The sequence below is a fragment of the Varanus komodoensis genome, unplaced genomic scaffold (genome assembly GCF_004798865.1).
Source record: "Varanus komodoensis strain SLA01 unplaced genomic scaffold, ASM479886v1 scaffold18_3, whole genome shotgun sequence".
In the NCBI taxonomy this organism is placed as follows: Eukaryota; Metazoa; Chordata; class Lepidosauria; order Squamata; family Varanidae; genus Varanus; species Varanus komodoensis.
The window spans coordinates 11,671,292-11,692,938 of record NW_025335549.1 but is presented as its reverse complement, the minus strand read 5'-3'; the positions used below and the strand labels follow the sequence as shown (position 1 = coordinate 11,692,938).

At 45.1% G+C, this 21,647-nt stretch overlaps 1 protein-coding gene across 1 annotated transcript in view; it reads left to right on the top strand.

Annotated features, from left to right (window-relative positions):
• Positions 1-18,025, top strand: part of LOC123021920 (connector enhancer of kinase suppressor of ras 2-like) — a 136,980-nt gene extending 118,955 nt beyond the window's left edge. Inside the window, exons 19-24 of the mRNA XM_044427176.1 lie at positions 5,900-5,971; positions 11,104-11,174; positions 11,833-11,936; positions 15,267-15,774; positions 16,825-17,024; positions 17,792-18,025. Coding sequence (XP_044283111.1) covers positions 5,900-5,971; positions 11,104-11,174; positions 11,833-11,936; positions 15,267-15,774; positions 16,825-17,024; positions 17,792-18,007 — 1,171 coding nt within the window. The 3' untranslated portion in view covers positions 18,008-18,025. The remainder of the gene's footprint in view (positions 1-5,899; positions 5,972-11,103; positions 11,175-11,832; positions 11,937-15,266; positions 15,775-16,824; positions 17,025-17,791) is intronic.
• Positions 18,026-21,647: the final 3,622 nt, after the last annotated feature.

Sequence of the window (21,647 nt, the reverse complement as noted above, 5' to 3'; positions counted from 1 at the left end):
TACCCTTTGGATGTGATGAATGGTGACTCCAGGCATCCTCAGCTGGCTTTAGAGAAGGTCCACAGCTTTGCATGTAGAAGGGTCCAGTTTTGACCCTTGGCATCCCCAGACAGAGGGCTGCTGAGCTGCATGGATCAAGGTTTGACTCAGCCTAAGGCTGGTCCTAGGTTCCTGTTGCAGTCTAGACTCCTACTGGTTATTTCTCCGCTGCAGGGATGGAGGACTGATTAGGATGGTCCACCCCAAGAGGTTTATGGAATCCACAGCATTCCAAAGGCTCCTTGAAGAGTTTTAGGATGACATGGCTGGCACCTCTGAAACCTTGGAGAGCCTCTGCCAGTCACTACCAACAATGTGAGCTTGCTGGACCAAAGCTCTGACTTGGTTTAGAGACTTCCTATGTTCCTATGGCCATCGGCTATGCTCTCTGGGGATGATGGAAGTTGTCACCCCATCACATCTGGAGGGCACCAGGCTGGGAGCAAATGATTTACTGGCATGTGCAAAGCATGCAGTAGATGGAGCACTTCTGGAAGGAAACTCTGTCAGAGTGGAAGATCAGTCTGATGAGTAGATGGAAGGTAAAGGATTAGTTGGTTGCTATTGACGCTTATGCAATAGCATCTAGGTTGCTTTGCAATCCCTGTGGCTTTCAAATGCATAAATATAGTGGGCAAAGTGTCAGCCTCTCTGCTAATGGCACATGCCCAAAAGGAGGTGGGGAGGGGGTCTGGTGAAATGATTACAATACATCATCCTTCCCCGCCCTCATTCCTCCGTACATACAGCTCTCGTTTCTGCTTTCCTGCTATGTTCCACGAGGCAGAGTTCTTCAGCTTATTCACCAGCAAATGCCATCAAAGAGCTATTGTGCCAGGGAAAGGCAGGTTTGTTGAGGTGAAGGAGGTTAAGCAATCCCTGTGCAAACAGCAAGTGCCTGCTTTGAAAGGGTTTCGAGCTCATGCCCAAAAAGGTCACACCTTGAGAGGTGTTCCATATATGGCTAGCAGTGACCTGGTTTGAGTTTCTTGTGAACATTCTGAAAACGGCTCTTCGTTGCCCCCCAATGGAGTTTAATTAGAGCATAATACTAAAAGAGAGGCCAGCAACTGAGACCCCAAATCTCAAGCCAGGCTTTTGTGTGTGTGTGCGCACACACATGTACACACACAAGACAAAGAGATCCTTCTTTTTACTGAAAGAAAATAAAGTCTTAGGTGCTAGTTTCATACATTGGAAAAGGCTACGATCTTGTGCTTGTTTAGATGGGGAAAAGTCCTACATCTCACAACATGCCCTGGCAGGATGGACCTTCTGAGGTTAACCCTCTGCCTCTAGGGTTAACCCAAAATTTTAACCTATTTCTGAACATCTGGAGGAAACCTGAAATTGTTCAGTGTGGCAAAGATAAACTTCCAATCAGTTTTATCAAAGGTCTTTTCAATATCCAAAGAGATAATAAGAACTATGTGTGTTCTATCCTTATTTAATGCAATCAAATTTGATTTAACGACAATTTACCATATTTTTCGCTCTATAAGACATACCTGACCATAAGACGCACCCAGTTTTTAGAGGAGGAAAACAAGAAAAAAATATTCTGAATCAAATGGTTTACTAAACTATTTAATAAACTATAACAGAATACAGTAATACTGTATTTCACCCTTGTAAAGTGAACAGCGGTCAACAGTGGCATTAAGAACCATCATCACTGTCATTAACAAAAGAGAATCTTTAAAGTTCGAGTACTCTTCTAGTTTTCGTTGAACCCATAGAACTCATCATCACTAGAGCCAGAATTTATGAAGCTCTGTTGCTCACAATCACTGACGTCACTTGCTTAGTCAGTAGTGGAATTATTGAAGGAATCCACAATCTACACCAGTTATACAAGAGCTGCTGCAGACAATTCAATAACAAATCTAAAAAAGCCAGTAACGTCCACACTGCCCTACTAGTAAATAATAGAAAAAAACTTCTGACAAAAAATGAGATATTGTACGGTAAATCAAACATACAGCAGACTAAGTAGCCTTTGAAGAATAAACTCCATACACGAAGGTAATGCTGTTCAAATATCCACTGATCCTAAAAAAAATGTGTCTGATCAACTAACAGATAACTGATCCATGGAAAGCTTCCTGATAATCACAGGCACATTCCCCATCACTTCCCCATGGGCTTCATTAAAAGACAGGTTGCCATTTGAAAACACACACCGACCTGTGATTAACAGCTCTCACCTGCGCCGGAGGAGGGAGGCGGAGCAGGGCGCACCGAGCGCATGCCGGCCAGGTGGTGCCACGTGGGGCCGGCAGCGTGCAGGCGGTGATCTTTCGGGCGGCGCGGCAGAGGCAGGTCTTTCCGGGTGGTGGGGGTGAGCAGTCCGTCTCTCTGTGCAGCCGGCGGGTTAAAGCCCGCAGCTCCTCCTCCTCCGCACGCCTCCCCCTGAGTGGCACAGCTCTCACCTGTGCTGGGGGTGGGGGCAGAGCAGGGCGTGCCGAGCGCGTGCCGGCCAGGTGGTGCCACGTGGTGCAGGCGGCCGACAGCGTCCCAGGTGTCGGGCACACACACATTCGCTCTATAAGACGCACAGACATTTCCCCTTTTGAGGGGGGGGGAAGTGCGTCTTGTAGAGCGAAAAATACAGCAATTTGCATTAAATTTGCATTAAATGTGATTCAGTGCAATCAAATCCACAAGCAAGGGGTCCTTCTCTGGGAGCCTCCTCCAAGGGAACCAAGGAGGGTGCCTAGCAGGAGAAGGGTCTTTTCAGTTGTGACATCCAGGTAGTGGAATGAGCTCCCCAAACAGGGGTACCTGGTGCCTCTTCTTTGTTCTTTTCAGTGCCAGGTTTTATGTTTTACTAGTTAACTTTTAAACTTTAATTTTTAATACTGCATTTTATCCTGTACCACTGCTATACCTCTGTGCTAATTGGGCTGCAATTGCTCTAGTTTTATCATTTGTTGTCTTATAGCGCTGTGTCTTCTTGATTTTGCTGCTTTTAAGCTTCGCTAACTGCCCAGAGAGCTTCAGCTATCAGGCAGCATAAAAATGAAATAAATAAATAAATCTAAGATTATCAGCCCCCTGCTTATTTTTAATGAATCCCACCTGACCCAGTTGGACTAACTTTGTAATAATTCATTACAGTTAGTATTTTAATATCAATGTTAAATGATGAAATGTGTTGATAATCACCACAGGGAATAGGTTCTTTATCTGTTTTAGGAATTGTTGCAATGTAAACATCATTAAGTGCTGACAAAAGAGAGCTAGCTCTTTTCAAAAATACAGTTATAGAAATGATAACACTTGGGAATGAGAAAGCTAGAAAATATTTTATACCACTCAGTTTGAAATCCATCTGGACCAGGCACTAACCCTGTTTGCCTGTTAGTTATTGCTTTTGCAAGTTCCTCAATCTTCAAAGGCATCATTAAAAATGCCTTGGTAACATATCTTGACAAGGAAAATTAACCTGAGGGGGGAAATACATCATATCCAGCTCTGATATTTCACAGCTCCTGCTATACAATTCTGAATAAAATTTGAACAATTGAAAATGTATATCCTCAGGATGAGTAAGTATCTTGTCACTATTGTCTTTCATCACCAATATAGTATTTCGGGTTTTTTTTCTTTCCCCAAGGCCATTTGCTAATATCTTACTGGAACGTTCACCATCTCCCCAGTATGTCTGCCTTAATCAAGCTAGGGCAAATTCTACCTGCTACCAAGCAGTTTTATCCAACACTGGTTGCGCATTTGGTGAAGTGGCAAGCTGATTTACAAGAGTTCTCAACCCATCCCTTAGAGCTATTTCTTGTCCCTTTTAAATTTTATTTTTATGAGATGCATAAGCAGTAATTTGGCTCTGGATGAAAAGGTTTATTAGCCTCTCACTCAGTGGAATATTAGTTGCTTAAACCCTCATTGATTTCAAACTATTCTTCTTGCTCAGTAAGAAAAGAATCTTTAAAAGACGCGCCATTTGACAAAGAAACAGTGCAAAAGACCAGCAGGCCTCAAGCTATTTGTAAGCAGGAAATCCAAACAAACTGGGGAATAGTCTGATATTACCAACATTTTAATCCTACAGTCTCTGATTTGATAAGGAAACAAAACACTAATCCAGCCAGAAATAATTATGGTGGACAGAAGATATAAGTATCTAGATACAATATCCTCTATGGATCAAGTCAAGCAAAATTCTACCATCGAGGCCAGAATTGGGAATATCACCCCTGATTTCTTCTTACGGGTCAATGTATTCCTGTCCAAGAGGTTCTCTAAAATCTCATTAAAACCTCACACGTATCCAATCACAGAACCACATGTGACATCAAGCAGTTTGCTGAAACGTGTAGTTTTGGCGATGACAATGGTGAGCAGCCAGAGCCACCCCACTGCCTTCTTGCTCCAAGCTCCCAGCCTGTCAAGGAAGGAAGCAGGAGCAAGAATGAAGAAGAGCAGCGAGTGGTAATGGCCGCCCAATGGTGGACTCACTGAGGGAGGGGACCCATGGAAGGGGAGGACTCTTAGAAGTCCCTTCAGAAACCTGGAGTTGGTGCTGTTTTTGTGGGCACGTCCATGATAGAAAAAGAGGGAGTGGGGGAACCTGCATCTATGGGGCTCAGCCAAGGTAGGAGCCAAAAGGTGAAAGGGCCGGATGCGTTAGGTGAGAGTTGCGGTGGTGGAAAGAAACGGCGTTTTCTTTCTGTGAACTAGATTTGAAATGGTGCTGATGGGATCAAAGGAGATGCTTTGCATGTTCTTGCTCAGGCCTCATTTTGGTTTTCTGTTCCCTCCTTCTGGGGAAGTTGCTTGGCCATCGTGACCAGCCGTGCCTCTTGTGGCAGCCATTTTGTGCTGGTGCCCAAAAGGAGGCCACTAACACAAAGAAGGGCCTTTTCTGCAGTGGCACCCTGACTCTGGAACAAGCTCCCCAAAGAGGTCCTCCTGGCACCTGCTGTACACTCTTTCAGACGCCAGGCGAAAACCTTTTTATCTTGACAGCATTTTAATTGTTAACTTGTTTTAAGCAGCATTTTAACTGTGGGTATCTCATTACTGTAGTGCATCTTATGCTGGTTTTAATTTTTTTATTTGTAATTGTTGTTTTATTGTATTTTAATCTGTATCTTATTCTATTTTGAACTTCATTTTGTTTTTTGTTGCTGTAACTCACCCAGGGTAATGGGATGGGTTAGAAATTTAATAAACAAACAAATAGTTTCTCAGAGTTCCAGATGTGACTTCCCCTGACTAATAAGTCCTAAATTACAGAGAATAGCCCTCTATATATGTCCAACTGGAATGAAAATAGATAAGGGGGTATACATGAAATATATTAACACCAGCTCATTTGGAAGCAACTTTTAAAAAGAACTTTCAGTTCATTTAACTTCACATACTCAGATTTGTGTTACACCTTTTTTGCATGTATTTTGGAACTGTCCAGTTATACGACCCTTTGGGGGTAAGATTTTAGGTTGGTTAATGAAATCACCAGTTGAGTCCTAAGCTTGTACTATTGTGCTATATTAAAGATTTTGTTAACAAGACTGAGTTTGAAGTCACTGTAAATTTGCTCACAGCAGCTAAAATGTGTATAGCAGCAAATTGGAAGTTAATATCTAAATGATATGACAGAGTACGGGACATTGCAATCTTAGCAACATTAAGTTATTATAGTAGATCATGACACAGACAACAATTTGATAAATTTATTGAACAATAGGCCTTATTTTCAGTATTCTTGTTTAGTAAAAATCAAGGCAATCTTACCATCTACTTTTTCTTCCAGTGTATGTGTATGTACATTTTACATAAAACTTCTAGTTTTTCCTTAACTGAGGGGGAAAAATCCTCCTTTCTGTTTCTCTTATAGTGCCTTCAAAGCCTGTCACCCCAAAATCAAAAGCTTCTACTTTGCCACTGACAGCCTGGAAGAAATGAATAGGTAAGATGCATTGATAATCTGCAAAGAACTGCAGAAATGTGAAGTGTGTGTGTGTGTGTGTGTGTGTGTGTACGCAGCAGCAAAATCAAAGAAAATACTGCTTCCTATTCCCTGAATCTTCCCTAAATCCCCTTGGCAGTGAAGAGATGGGAAGTTGCTATATAATCTGTCTGGTATTTAAATACATGGCATTCAAATCAACGAACTAACCATGATGTTAAAGATGCAAATGACAACATCCTTTGCAGGCTTAAGCAGCATTTGTCAGGTCAGATAAAACCTGCACCAAACGCCCCTTTCTTGTATCTTACAAAGTCTTCATCTGTTTTGAACCACGTCTTTGACTGGCATGCAAAAAGGGACAAGGGTCCAGGCTGACAGCAAGAGCAGGCCTTGTCTTGTACTTGCTGGAGGGGCCGTGCTCCCAAACAGGCCTGCTGACAAGATCCCTGCAAGGTCCTGATCTGTTTCCCCACTGCAGCCTGCTTCCTCACCTGCCTCACCTGCCTCTCGCTCCTAGCAGGCCGCTGGGTCCAACGGCCTGCTCCATGCAGGACTCAGGTCTCCTATCCAGATTTCAACCCAGCCCAACCCTACTTAGCTTGCAAGACTAGGTAGGATCAGGCACAGAAGCTGCATGGAAGAAGGTTCTTTGCAGAGTGCTCGCCAGGAAAGGAGCTCCACATGACCCTCTTCCACACCACCTGTAGCGTCTGGCACGGAAGACGGTTGCTGGTTGCACGGGTTTTGTTCCACAAGCCTTTGTGGACTTCCCCTTCACTCAGCTTGCTTTGTGAATATTGCGAATTCTAGAGGGATGGATTCTACTGGGCTTCATCCCGACCCTAGTAGTAATAATGCACTATATCTAATGGTCCTTGGAACACTCTCCAAGGGAACGTAGGATTGCTACACCTGGGACCTAAAATTACCTAGTTATACTGCTGTGAGCTTTTTTGCTGCTCCAGGAGGGCAGTTTGCATGTTTTAATGAGAGCATGTCCTTGTAAGACACTGGCTTCTAATTTGCAGGCTGATTTGCAGGGAAGGAGATTCAAGTCCAGTCTGCCCTGGACTTGCGTCTGTTTTTATGATGACTTGCCTTCACCTTCAGGCAGAACACCTTCCGTTGGATTCTTCCTATCCTGCTTTTTTGCAGAGAGACTTTGCCAGACTCGCACATGACAAAATAATCACGGTATTAATACATTTGTCTCTTCTTTTCCTTGGTCCCTAAGCACCTTGCAAAACAATAAATAGTGCTGAGCCACAAGGATGCTTGAAAATTAGAGATCTCTCTTTGAGAAATCGATTGCCCCCATCCACAAAAGCGATCCCCTTTAGCCATATCACACTTGTTATGTACGCGTTGCATCTGAACAAGGAATTTGGCAAAGGATGCCATATTTATTCAGCAGATCACTCTCGGGTTTCAAAAACAAAACAAAACCAAAATCATCACACTTAACCATGCGATAAAATGCAGATGGCATCCACATTAATTCCAATTAGAGAGAAGTAGCATGTTATTAATGTTTCAAATTACCTCCTACAGAAGACGTTTGCAAAGGACATCAGAAAATATTTGGCTGGAGCACAGTGCTTTGCCTCCCCTGAAAAGCTGATAACAGCAAAGCAAGAGCCTGTAATTTAGGAAGGACTGTGAACTCTTGAAAAGATTAGAAAGGAACAATATTGATTCTTAATCAGATAAGTAGCATATTCTGCTTTGTCATTAACTAATTAAAAGGCAGCCATAGCGGGAGTTTAATGAATAGTAATACAATACTTATTCTTAATGATGAGTGCTTATGATTTTTCACATCCCAGATATAAGAAATGCAGTGTTTGATTGTCTACCTTCACAGCATAGTCCCTCAAATCCTAGTGACAAATTTTAATCTAATAGGGATAGCCATTCTTGCTGATCATGTTTTTTATCCTGTTCACATATTAAACATTGTATTTTTATAAGAAAGATGCGTGTGGTTGAGGTAACCCCAGTCCATCTTAATTTCACAGGACTCCTCCAAATTAACTTTCCATGGCCCTAGATGATGACGGTGATGATGATATTTCATTTCTGTACCTCTTCACAGCCAAAGCTCTTCAGGCTGTTTACAACAATCCATAAAACAGATAAAAATAAACCAGACAAAAATACCATAAAAGCAGAAAAACTTTAAAAAGTTTAAAACAGCTAAAACAAACCATAACAAAAAATGACTATGTCACCCCTGACACCCCAGGTATCAGAGCAAGTCTTTCAAAGCCTCAGTATAATGGGCAGTCTTAACCTGCTGGCAAAAAGACGACGAATTTGGCACCAGCCGGGCTGCAGTGAGGAGGCTGTCCCAGAGGCAGGGGGCCGCCCACCAAGAAAGCCCTCCCCCTCATTGTCTCCTCCATGCTTCCTGCAGAGCTGGCACTCAGAGGAAGGCCCTGGAGGGCAAGTGCAGTGTCTGAGCAGATCTCAGTTGGGAGAGGAGTTCCCACAGGCATTGTGGTCCTAACCCATGTACAGCTTTCCAGGTTAAAACCAGTACCCTGAACTGGACCCAGAACTAAGGTGGGCTTGTGTGTACGGAGCCAGCAGGCTTGCTGCCAAGTGGATTCCTGCTTCTGTGCACCTGACTTGTGAGGTTTGTGTGCTTTGTGCAAAAATGGATGCGTCCCAGGGCTGAACACTGTTGTGGCTTTTTGCGTAGTATGTTTGGTTTCTTGAACCCATAGCAAGAAGCGACAGACTGTTCTGTGGTTTTCACTGTTCACTTCAGCATCCTGGATGTCCAAGCACAGCATTGTGGGTTCCAAGGTCCTGACATGCAGCTGCCACAGAGTCTGCTGGAAAGAGTAGCTGATACATGAGCTGCTCCAGCCTTCTAGCCTCTACTATCCTGCTCTGCTTGCCACAGATGCATTAATGTCTTCCACCCCAGGGCTTCATTAACAGAGGAGTCTTCTGAAAGCCTCCCAGGCACCTTCTCAGCTCTCCTTCCTGGTGGCAAACACATCTGCCACAAACAGCCCAGTTCTCAAGCGAGTAAACATGGACATCTGGCCCAAAAACTGGGCCTAAGTGCTGGCCCAGAAACAGTTCAGGTCCAGACACCACAATGTTCTCTCCCCCAGTGTTCTGAGCTGCCCAGGAGCACCCAAGGAGGATGCCTGGCCTTCCAAGAGAGCAATGCTGCTCAGGACAGCTGAGCAATGCACCTGCTCACCTGCCCTCCGTGCCCTCTCTCTGACTAGCATAAGGGGGCAGCCATCTATTCCCCATAACAAGGCCGTTCCTTCTGGAGAATAGCCTTTCTTTTTCCAGGCTATGGAGGTGCAGGATGAGAGGGGGTGGCCCGCCCAACTCTCTCCGCTTCTAACATGGGAGGAGAGGTGTACCCCATGCTCCTCTCACGCCATGGGGGAAGCATCCGGAGCTTGGGCAGACATGAGCACAGATGCAGCGCAAAGGCAGACGTGCCTCCTGATGGCCTTGCCCGGCTGGAGCATCCTCCTCTTGTCCCTCTCCCCGCTGGAGTGCCCCAGCATGCCTCCTTCAGCAGAGGGCCTTGCTGGAACGGAGGTATCCGAGCAGAGGGAAGGATGCTCTGGGTGAGCGGGCCACGATCTGCTCACAGCAGCCGGTCTGCCCAGCAGACGGACTCCTCCTTGCTCCGGAGGCAGTGGCAGCCCTGTTGCTATGGCTACCGTTGCCGTGTGCAATCCTCTGCCACTCACTCCAAGGTGCAGCACACTCACGGCGTGATGTGTGCTGGCAGCACGTGCAATACTCTTCTACGTGGCGGGGGGGGGGGTACTGCTTCTCATACCTCCCTCCATGGCCTGCCTCTCCCTGCTCCCACAGCAACCTGCTTGGGCCCCTCGTCCACCGTCCCAGGAGCGCCTGCACCACTCCCCTCTCCTCCACCCCTTAGGCTCTCCTCTCCTTCTCCCCGTCTCTGGGTGCAGCCGCAGCAGCCAAACCACACGAGTCTGAGGGAAGGAGAGGATCGCTGCCTGTGGGAGACACCAGTGCCTCCCCAGCCATGCTTGCGGGCCATTTCAGAGGCCCGTTCCAATGAGGAGAAGCCGCTCACAGAGGGAAAGGGGCTTTGTGCTCCCCCAGAACAAAAGCCTGAGCATGCACAAGTGTGTTTGTTCCCTTTCTTTCGTGCGATCCTGACAAATCCCCGATGGAGGCCAGCCCACCCCCAAATGGTCCCCTGTTCCTGGTAGGGTGTCTGATATGAGGAGCATCTTTGAATGACCTCAGAATATGAGCTACCAGATAGCGGAGAAAGGGGTCCTTCCTGTCACTTGAGCCCAAATCATTCAAGACTGTGAAGATTAAAAGTTACGCCTAGTCCAGTACTCCATTTGATGTGGCTGACAGAGGCAACAGACACTGAAGCAATGAACGGGGAGGCAGAGGAGAAATCAGGACTCGCAAATGTATCCAGAGCTTGCATTTCCCTCTTCCATTACCTGGCTTCATAAGACTTTGCTTTCATTGGCCGGACTCGCATGTGACAAGCGATCCTGCACAGTTTCTACCATGCACAGATTTTTGCATGGATGTGCCAGAAAAAAGACCAGGATGCTCACGGTAACTCTCCCATCCATCGTTTTCTTCCCTCTCAGTTCTCCAGACGGTATCCCAGGAGGAACCGTGGGGAGCAGTGGGGCTCCTCGCTTTGCTGGCCACGATCGGTTTGTGGGGGCCCTCTTGGGAATGCCTCCTTGGCAAGCCAGAGGGAGAAGGGCACAGAGAGTCCGCTGCCGCTGTCTGTGCCGCCGTTGCCCGGAGGCATCGCACCTGCCGCAAGAGGGGCAGCACGAGGGCATCCCCTGCGATGCCTCCAAACCCAACTGCAGCCACCACCCGGGGGGGGATCTGCCATGGTGTGCAGCCCCCCACGGGGCCTGGCTGTGGTTTCCCAGGACTCAGCATGCCACACTGAAACACCACAACGGGGTGTGGACAACACAGCAGGGCAACAAGGTGAATAAGCATCATCGCTGGCCAATAGGCAAACCTGGCCAGTTTGTATGATCAAAGAATGTAGGCGAGCGCTTCACAGCAATTGTAGCAGGTTGCTTTTTATTCAATGTATTCCCTCTTTTTCCTTTTGTCAGATGGATGAATCGCCTTGGCCTAGCAGCCATTGGTTACACGCCTGACGACAAAGATATCCGGCCAGATGAAGGTAAATGTTTGCTTTTGTTTGGGATTAATCTGAATGAGAGGGTGGGCTGAGAGAGAAGCTCCAGACACCTGAGCAGGAACTTAAACATATAGATTATTTTCATTAACACATTTGATAGCTTCAGTATTTCTGGTTCCAGAGATCTGCTAGAGCATGATAATAGGTGCTCCTGTGCCAATCCTCTGCCCCAATTTCTTTCTATAAAAATTGGCACATTAGGAAGCCTCTTAAAGTCACCCCTGGCAGTCTTCCAAACCTACTGGAGCTTAGATGCTGGGGCATATATGATACAGAGAGCAGAGTGCTTTTCCCCCCTGTAATGCCCTATTCTCTCACTCAAGTTCCTCACAATTAAGCCTAAGGATGCTTGAGGAACTCAAATTTGGACTCCCAAACCTGAGGTTCTGCACCCCCGATATAGAGACAGGACTCAGACAACCTCCCCCAGCTCCATCATCCATGCCTCTGCCTGTCCCCTGGCAACATCCATGCATCCAGCATGGTGCCAGTAAGAAGAGTCTATGCGCGGGCCTCCGGCAAAGCGGGAATCCTTGCCACAGTTACACAAATGGTTCCACCGCTGCTGGCACCTCCGGCATTCGGGGAATGTTGCCTGATGAAGGCCACCTTTCAATGGAGCATGCAAACATTTCTGCAGCAGATTACTGGAGTGAAAGTGACCAAGAGGACATGGACGGCTCCTTAACGCTGAAGCAAGAGGGACCCATAACACTGTGCGACACCTACCACCGAACCCCCTCAGTAAGTGACACGAGGCACGTGCTGGGCCACTTCTCTTCTTGGGCTGCACTTGATTTTGGGGACAGCTTTATGATTTGAGCCAGGCAGAGCAAACCTGCATTGCGTTTGCACACAATGCGAATGTTACATATCTGTCCGACCAAGGGTAGGCATGAATGGATAAGAAAAGCCTTCCAAGGGAGGTGATGTTTTGCTTTCGGTAATTTTCAAGCTCAAAGGTTTACTCAGAAGTAAGACCCACTATGTTCAATGATGCTCACTCACAAGTGTGTGTCTATAGAAGTGCACCATTGATGATGCAACCAGTCCTGTGCATGTTTACTGGGGAATGCTGGCAGTGTGGAACTTTTTCTGTTTAAACATTCCTAGAATTGTGCCTTAAATAACCTGTCATGCTGGGTCATTAAGTAATTTGGGAAAGGTATTTTGCTGAGTACTTAGCTATCATTAGAGGTATGATTCCATTAAAATGATAGCAGATACTACATTTTTAATTCAAATTAAGTCTCACTCCTGATGGTGTGATTATGGCCAGATTTCAGAGAGGGTGGATGGGGACTAGAAAAGTGGGAATCCTGCAAGGAGGGCAAGGAATGGACCTGAAGAAATACAAGGTGTTAATCGCACCTGTGGACAAAACAAGTTAGATAGCAAAGGACTCTTTATCCGCAGTCATTATTTTAGCTATGCATAAAGGAAGTCGAAAGGGGAAGAGCTGTTTAAAATCCCCCTCCAATAGCACTTGCAGTTGGGTAATACGAACAACCAAATTCACTGGCTTTCAAATTCACTGGCTTTAGAATTAGGACAGGCAAAATGAAATACTTCCAAAAGATGTTGGCCACAGTTCTGGAAATGATCTGAGGCCTGTGAGTCCAGTTGTGAAGAAAAGTGTTTAAAGCTGCAGAATCCATCTGGATGTCACAACTGTGTGACAGAAAGTCCTTCAATATTTAGAGATGTACAGGTTCTTCTTATCTACCCATCTCTTGGAACTTAGCAGACAGTCCACATAAATGGATTATCTGTGTCATTTTGACAGCTAATAGACTGGAAGGACAAACAGAAACTTTCAAGAACACTGTAGGATAATATAAAAATTTCAGGTTTTGAACAGGGCTGAAAAACACAAGAACACAAATACCCAGGCTGTCTTTGTTGAAGTCTATGCATAAATGTTCTGAAGAATTGCAGTAAATAAAATAAGTAGGGGTCACATGGTATGTGTGTGTTCATTGTAATAGATTCACTTAAGCTTCATGTAGGAAAACTTTTAATTTTCTTTTTTATTTTCAGTTTTGTTCTGATTTTTGAAACAATAATATATCACAATAAATTATAGTTTATTGTGAGAGGAATTTGCTTAGATTTCTTACCCTCTCATGCACTCCTTCTTCCCCTTTTCTTCTAGTACAAATGCAAGGTGACTAGAAACCTTCTAATTAAATTAACCACAATATAGCATTATATGCTACTCATAATTTGCAGTTAATCTTAGCCAAGCTTTGTTGAAACAAGCCAGCTTCATAAACCATGATTTGAAGTTGATGTTTCAAACAAACCATCATTAAGATTGATCATAGTTTCTCATGATCAGATAACATGACAGAATATGGTTGACCAAGCATAGAAATAGAAGCTTCCAGCCTCTGCTTTGTGGCCATGTTAGAGAAAGAGAATGCAAACCAGGAGTGGCAGCTATAGTCAATGCAGTCCCAATAATCCATGGTTTATCCTGAAGTCTAAACCAACTACACTGTATCAAGAGATAAGCTGAGAAAGAGTAAGGATTCAGTTCCCTTCATCAGCACACTCCTTTTGGTGTAAAGTGTGAACTCATTTTTGGTGTAAAATATACACCCACTTTTATATATGATTGGGGCAGAGGTGTGAATAAATAGGCATGATTTCCTGATCATACCTAGCTTGACCCTTAATTACAGGGATTTTAAATCATTTCAAAGCAGCCTGTAATTGGACACAGTCCATCAAAATCAGTTTTCTGCCATATTAGTAACCCTACAATAAGGATGCTCCTTGATTAGAAAGGTGGGGGGTGGAAAGTTGCAAAAGTAAAAACCATATAATACTTGCAAAGCATGTTAATTGTGTGGCTAGCCAGTGCGTTCCTGAGATACCCAAAGTGTGCAGCCTGCTTTTACTAATCTAACCAGTGTTTCTAAGTGCAGATAGGACTCTTTCTATTTTTCTTTCAGATTTTTCTCCAGCGTCAGTGATGCGATCCTCACAGAACCAAAGAAAGTGACTGAGGCAACAGCATCACATGGGTGAAGCTCAGACTGATTTCCACCCATGTGATGCTGTTCCATCAACTGGGATACAGGTTAAGCCCCTCCCTTTTTCACTTTTTTGCCTTCTCTCTCTCTCTCTCTTTTTTAACTGTTGCATTAAAAATAATATTGATCCCTAAATAATTCATGTATGTTCAGAAGTCCCCTAAACACATTTTTCTTTCATTGGGTGCCTTCCTGCCCTAAGCACCAATAATTTATTGGGATTTTTAAAAAGCAAAAGAACTGGAAAACCAGTTATGCGTTCTTTTTTGGGGAAGGGGGCTGCCGGATCTCCTTTACAAGGTACTTCTACATTGTAGAAATGCTGAGTAAGTCTTATGAAAAATCTTTAGTGGTAATATCCTGCCCCTTCAGCAGGAGTCACTGTTGGGCAGAGAAAAGTGTGATAGCAAGAACAAGGATTGCGTAAACATTATTCGACGATTGTGTATGGAAGTTGCTGTGAGTTGCATCTTTGTGGGAGCATAGGATGTTATCTTCTCCCAGGTGAGAGCACAGGTGCATCCAAGCAGCCATGATTCTGCAGGGTTTCCTGCAATAATTTTGTCTGCCCTGCTTAGAGATGCTGAACATCAAACCTGGAACCTTTATCAGGTTTCACCACTGAACTACAACCCTTGATTCCAAATCAGATCTCTTGGTTAGCATCACTGTTAGACCTCACTTTAGATGTTCTTTTACCACAATTGTTGCTGCTTCTCTAGTGGTTGCTCCAAGCCAATAACAGGATGTCAAAGAATCCACCCATCCATCCATCTCTCCATAGTATCCACGATACTATGATGACACAGTTGAGGAACACAACAGAAAGCGGGGCAACTCACACAAACTCATGTGGGTGGAGATCTTCAGATGTTCCATTATCACCATGGAAGCAACTCTAGCAGAATCCGTAACCACACTGGTAACAGAATGTTTAAAGGTGGGAAGGGCGCATACTGTTCAGCACATGGTGTGTTTTTCCCATGTGTCACCATTGCCCAATCAAATAACAGAATGGTCTGATTATTTTTAGATGAATTCTTCAAGTCCTTTCCCAGAGCCTAAGCATGGCCGACACTTCTCCAGTGAATCAACCTATTCTCATTCTTCAGCGGAGGATTCCCGACAGGATCCAACAGGGAGCACACACTCGGCCAGTTGTAGACCTTCCTACAGAGAAAGACGTTCATGGCAAGATCTCATCGAAACTCCGTTGACCAGCTCAGGCCTCCACTTCCTCCAGACTGTTCCTTCTGACCCCGAGTACGTGAGTGGACGACTTGGGTCATCTCCGGAGAGGCGACGGCAAGCAACGCTGCCCGTCCAAAGACGACACAACCATGAACAAGATGGTCCTTTCCCACTGGTGGAGTGCCAAAGGGGTCACAGCTCTCATGCCAGAACGCAGAAGCAGCGTAGTCAAAGCCTTCCACGAAACAGAGAGATTCGGGTCAAAGGCCGGCTAAAATCCAGCGGGATAGCCGAAGAGAGAGCCGAAGAAAAGGTGCCTATCAGAAGGCAGAGTAGCTTGTGTGAAGAAGGTAAGGAGAAGTTTTCTATGGCTTGCCATCAACCCGTTCACAAAACGCTCTGCCGTGGAATTTGTAACGTGCCACAAACATGGATGTTAGCAGACAGTCAGAGACCAAATATTTATAATATATCACAGGATGGGCTGAGTACTTTTCTACTCAAACTTTGCATTCGTTCCTATCCTGCTCTGAGCCACTTGGGATGCTCATGATATCGCATCATCGCTGCTTTCAGGAGGAATCCCCAGAATCTTATTCCACAGCACCTTCTAGGACATGCTCTGGCAACCTTGCTTCTCTTGGGAGAACTCCAAGCCCCTCTCAGAGTTGCTTTTGCTTCAGTTGAGTGCAGGACGGTTGAGAAATTCATTTCAGTTATTTATTTTTTTATAAAAACTCACCAAAGTGTGCACATCCTTCATATTCAGAGTGGTAAAAAAGAGATTTAAAAATGAAGGAGGCACGATCTGACAGGTCCATCCATCTGGTGGGTTGAGCGCTTAGCTCTTAAATGCCTGGGCTTCAGTCCTTGCATTCTTGTACCATCTCTTTTTCCGGCAGCTTCCTTGTTGATTCATGGAAGCAGGCACAGGGGATAGCTTTTCCTGGGAATAGCTTTACCCAGTAATAAATCTGGCCTTCCAGATGGGTAAGAAGTTTTTTTTTTTTTTGGAGGGGGAGGGGAGAGGTGTTCAAGATACACACATTTCTTCATATTCACTAACTGAGTCAATGCTGCCCTTAACAGAGATACAGGTGTTCATTAAAGAGGCAGCGACACGTTAAAATCAGTGTCCTGCAACAGCAACGGGTTGGACCTGATGGCCTTCATGGCCCCTTCCAACTCTACTCTTCTGTGAGTCTACAATTCTATGATTAAAAGGCTTTCACTTCACCCCAGATTTTACCAACAGGGTTCCTGTAAGGTTGCTGTGCCTCATATTTAAGCACTACGCTAGAATTACCTTCGCAAAGTAAGCCTTGTGCTTCGCATTCACCCACTGCTTTTCTTCACTGTAAATATATAAGACATAAAGGTCAGTCTGATTTTATTTTCAGAACACACTGAAGATCAGGGAAAGAGTGTGGATGGTTTGCATGAGCTGTATAAGTCTCTGGAGCAGGCCAGCTTGTCAGCATTTGGGGAGCAACGTCCTTCCACCAAGCAGGAATTTCGGAGGTCCTTTGTCAAAAGGTGCAATGATCCTGTTATTAATGAGAAGCTGCATCGCATCCGAGTCCTCAAGAGCACTTTAAAAGTAAGTGTTTTCTTGGCCGTACTATGCACACAAAGAAACTGCTGTTGCATCAACATGAAGGCCCAGTTGTTGTTGTTGCTAGTCGCGAAGTCACATCCGACCCCATGGATAACACTCCATGCAACACTCCACATTGCAACCCCATGGATAACACTCCTCCAGGCCCTCCTGTCCTCCACCATCCCCGGAGTCCAGCAAAGCTCACACCAACTGCTTCAGTGACTCCATCCAGCCACCTCATCCTCTGCCGTCCCCTTCTTCTTTTGCCATCAATCATTCCCAGTCAGTACAATATCCTAAACCCTGTTATGAATAACAAAAAAATTAGAATTTTTGTTTATAATTTGTATGTTATTTTGTTACTTGGTTATTCCTGACCCTCTTCCAAGGATTTCCAGGTAATGTGTATATGGTGTTGTCCACATTATTTTCACAACAGCCTGGTAAAGTAGGTTAAGTTGAAAGGTGAAAGTCTGGTTCACATTCACAAAATGAATTTCATAGCAAAGATAGGTGTATCTTTGTACATGTAAAAAGGTGTCCACTTTTACAGAAGACAGTCCTCTGTTTGAAGGACTGTCCATTCCAAGACCATTTAAAGATAACGAGCCATAAGAAGGAAAAGCTTTGGGGGCCTTGAAGTTGCCCATCATAGCAGACTCCAGTTTTATGGCAATCTAAGTTGCGTGCTGCAGCGAGATCTACATCAGCTAACAAAAATCTGACTCTCTACCTGAACAGAATGTTGTCTTTTTCTCTTTCGGCAGTCAAAGGAAGGAGATCTGGCCATGATCAACAGCTTGCTTCATGATCCCACCCTAACCTCCAAGAAATTCAAAGAGTGGAAAACAAAGAACTATGAGTTTTTCCTGGACATTTGTGAGTACGGAGCTGCTCTAAAAACCCAGAACGGAGCCTCTGAACTTGCAATCCCAACTCCCCTGCTGACACACACACATTCCTTCATCGAAACACATGTCTGACAGGATGTAGCACTGGGAACGCGTCGGGGTCGGGCGGGGAGGGACCATGAGAAATCTGTCATGACAAAACACTGTAACCCGTGTAAATAATGTTCTCAGCTGTACTGTAAATAGGTTGGATAAGAAACTAGTGCCACAGGATGCCTACTGCATTGCATGAGGAGACAGTCCTATTTTCTTTGGAATTAGTCTGGTGGTTGGTTTGCTGTTGGGTTCTACATTAGAAAGATGCAGTGCAGAAGAGTAAGTGGGCAGAATATAACCCCAGTATATCCATGAGTACTGAACTAAAAGTCAAGAGTGGAGGTAGCAGAGCTCTCTTATTATTTTATATATGCAGATATATTTTATGTAACCATATCTATGTATATATAAAATAACATGAAAGCTGAGGTTTATTTTTAAATACTCAGAAATGCCCTTCCCCATATATCTTCTGCATTTTTTCTCTCTCCCTCTCTCTCCTCTTCCTCTTCCTCTTCTTCTAATTGTAAACATAAAGCATTGCAAACACAAAAATCTATTGGATACTTCTACAGAACAAGCATTGGATTTTTCAGCATTTCCAGTAAGTGGAAATGTCTTTTGTGAACGTAAGAAAGCTGGAGTGACACGGAAATGGTAAACCTAATTCCTTTTTGCTGTGCCTTAAAACGTATAGCTTCTCTCCAGGAAAATCTCTTTTCCCTTTGCCTCACCAGGCACAAACTGTACATGCCGTTGAAATGCTGTGCTATTTTTACAAAAACGTGCCTGCTTTTCAGGAGAGGATCGGCCCTGGACACTTGTGTGGACGCGTGTGCACACGCGTGTGCGCACACGTGTGTGTGTGCATGCATCTCTGCACGCATGCGTGCATGCATGTATATAGCACGGAAGAGGTCAAGGTTCAAGACGGTGCTGTCACGCGAAGCAGCTTCCAGCCGCCCGTGCACCAGCAAGGGGCCATAAGTTGCAGACCCTCTTTCTGAGAAGATGGCAGCAATTCCGGATGTCAGCATTTATCCACTGTGAATTTAGCACCACAGACCTGTGAAACCTAAAATTCTGGTGTTGTCCTTTGCTGCCTCGAAACACAGAAAAGAACAAACCAAGTCAGAATGGACAACGGTTACTTCTGCACTGATGCTGTCCCTCCCAGAATTGAATTAAATCCTTCCTATGTATGGGTTCGAGTCATGTTGGAATAAAAGAAGCAAAGAGACCTGTGGAAGTGACCAAAGGGACCTCTCCCCAGCTCCCACAAAGAGGCCTGGATAAAGGCTCCCGAAAATCAACCAGGGCCTTACTGGAGTCTTGTGACCACAGTGATGTAGCTGCTAAGAGGAAACAGAGATGCCCCAAGCTGTTTGGTTACTTGAGGCAGAAAAATTAGTCCCATGGTGGATAGATATACACACTCTATATCTATATAGAGAGAGACAGAGAGTAATGGAACAAAGTAACTGACAGTATATTCCCCCTTAATGGCACCTCCACCCATGTTTTCCCAGAAAGCCACCTCACTTTGCCTTATAATAGGGCCAGATCTGCTGATAAATGCAGCTTAAGTCAGTGATAAATCCAGCATTAAAGGTACTTTTGCAGTCAGGATATGATACCCTTTCTTAAAAAAAAAAAAAAAAAAGTTCAGAAATGATTGCCGTATTTTTGTTTACATGAAGACTGTGACAAGCCCTTCACCACACGCTGCAGAATCTCGGTTCAAAACAGCTGGCCGGGACACTCGCATGGAGATCCCACCCGGCCTGCGGAGAAGGTGGACAAGGCTCAGCAGCAGCGCTGGGAGAGCTGTGCATGGAAGGTTTACCACTCGCCTTGGGCAGACCTTTGGCAAAGAAAGGAGACTTGAAGGCATGACGATCTGGCAATAACAATGCATCTCCCCTCTCGCCACTCTACACCTTTGCAATCATGCCTACATTGCACATACATGCACAGATTGCTATACACGTATGTACCGTCTTTCCTTCCCCTTCCAAACTGAATTCCAAAGGATGCATCTACTGGGTATATTTATGTAGCCTCTACATGCACAGGTACTGTGTAATCCACCCAGAGAGCTTTGGCTAGGGGTGGCACAGAACTGAAAATAATAATAATAATAATATACACACAATGGGTGGAAACCTCAGGTCTGGGGCCCAATCCCTCCCCCCGAGGGCCCCTTTTCTTGATAGCTTCCCAGCTTACATGCAGTTCTTCCCCTTTCTTAATGCTTGAAGAGCCTTTCCAAGGTCTAGTAACTGGCAGGAAGAACCTCCAGCTGAGATGCCCGGGGATGCTGGCCTGGCCAGATGCCGGCCGATGCCTTAAGCCTCACCCAGTAGAGCGCAGCCTGGAGAGGTCCCAAGATTAGCCTCGGCACTGGATTAGCAGCATCAGCCCTGAACTGTTTCACTGGCACCCCTTCACTGGTGAAGGGGGTCCAGTATTTAAGACCTGTGCTCTGCACTGGTTTTTAAATGCATAGAATATACATGGCTATAGTTAGCTTTCCCTTTCACTGTTCCTTCCAGCAAACATGTTTTTGTTTTTTTTATTAAAACATTTTTATGCCGCCCCATTCGCCGAGGCCTCGGGGCGGCTTACAACAATACATTAGAAACCACATAAATAAAAATTAAAATATATACATTAGAATAATAATTTTGGCAATGGCTTTTAGACACCCATGCTGTGTTAATCTCCTTGAGAACCTTCCGCAGGAAACTCAGTACACTAAGAATACACATGTTTACTTTGCACTCAGTTCACACGTGCATGAGACTCCCCTGCAGAGCAGAGCAGGGGCAGTGAAGTCCCATCTGCTCTGGGTCTGCACAGGTGTGAAGGGGCACTCGGGACGCTTGCGGAGGTCACGGGCCACTAAAGCCGCTCATCCTCTTCTCTGCTTGTGCACCTTCCTCATGCTTTGGTTCAGATGGGGGTGGTGCTGGTGAGAAAGAGGAGTATACTAAGCAAGCAAGAAAGCGGTGGCCAGAATGAGAAAGCGGAGAAGGAACAAGAGCAGCTGATGCTTAGAATCGTGGTCTAATAAAGCCGGGAGGAGCCAAGAAGGCATCAGACCCAAGCTCTGCTCAGTGCAATTCTCTGCGATTTGTGGTTGCCGCTGTTGTTCTCTCCCACTCAATAGGCGAAGCTCTCTGGGTGGTTCACAGCAGCAGATAACATACAATACAAAAGAAAATAACAATAAAAACAGCTTAGAGATACAACACAGAATTTTAAAGTCAAGTTTGATACCAAATTTTTAAAAGCTGCAATAGATGATACAAATTAAGTGGCAAGACCTGCAGAGCAGCTGGTATTCACCTGGTGCTGAAAAGATATCTAGGTTAGTGCCAAACAGGCCTCACTGGGGAGCTTGTTCCATAATTGCAGGGCTGCCAGTGATGGCTGTCCAGCTGTCTCTTGAATGCCTCCAGGGTGGGAGAGCCTACCACCTTCCCAAGTCATTGGTTCCATTGCAGTACTGCTCCAACAGCCAGGAAATCTTTCCTGATATCTAGCCAGAACCTGGCTTCTTGTAGCGTGAGACCATTATTCCATGCCCTGCACTCTGGGAAGATTGAGAAGAGATCCTGTCCTCCTCCTTTGGAACAGCATTTCGACTATTTGAAGAATGCTATCACATCTC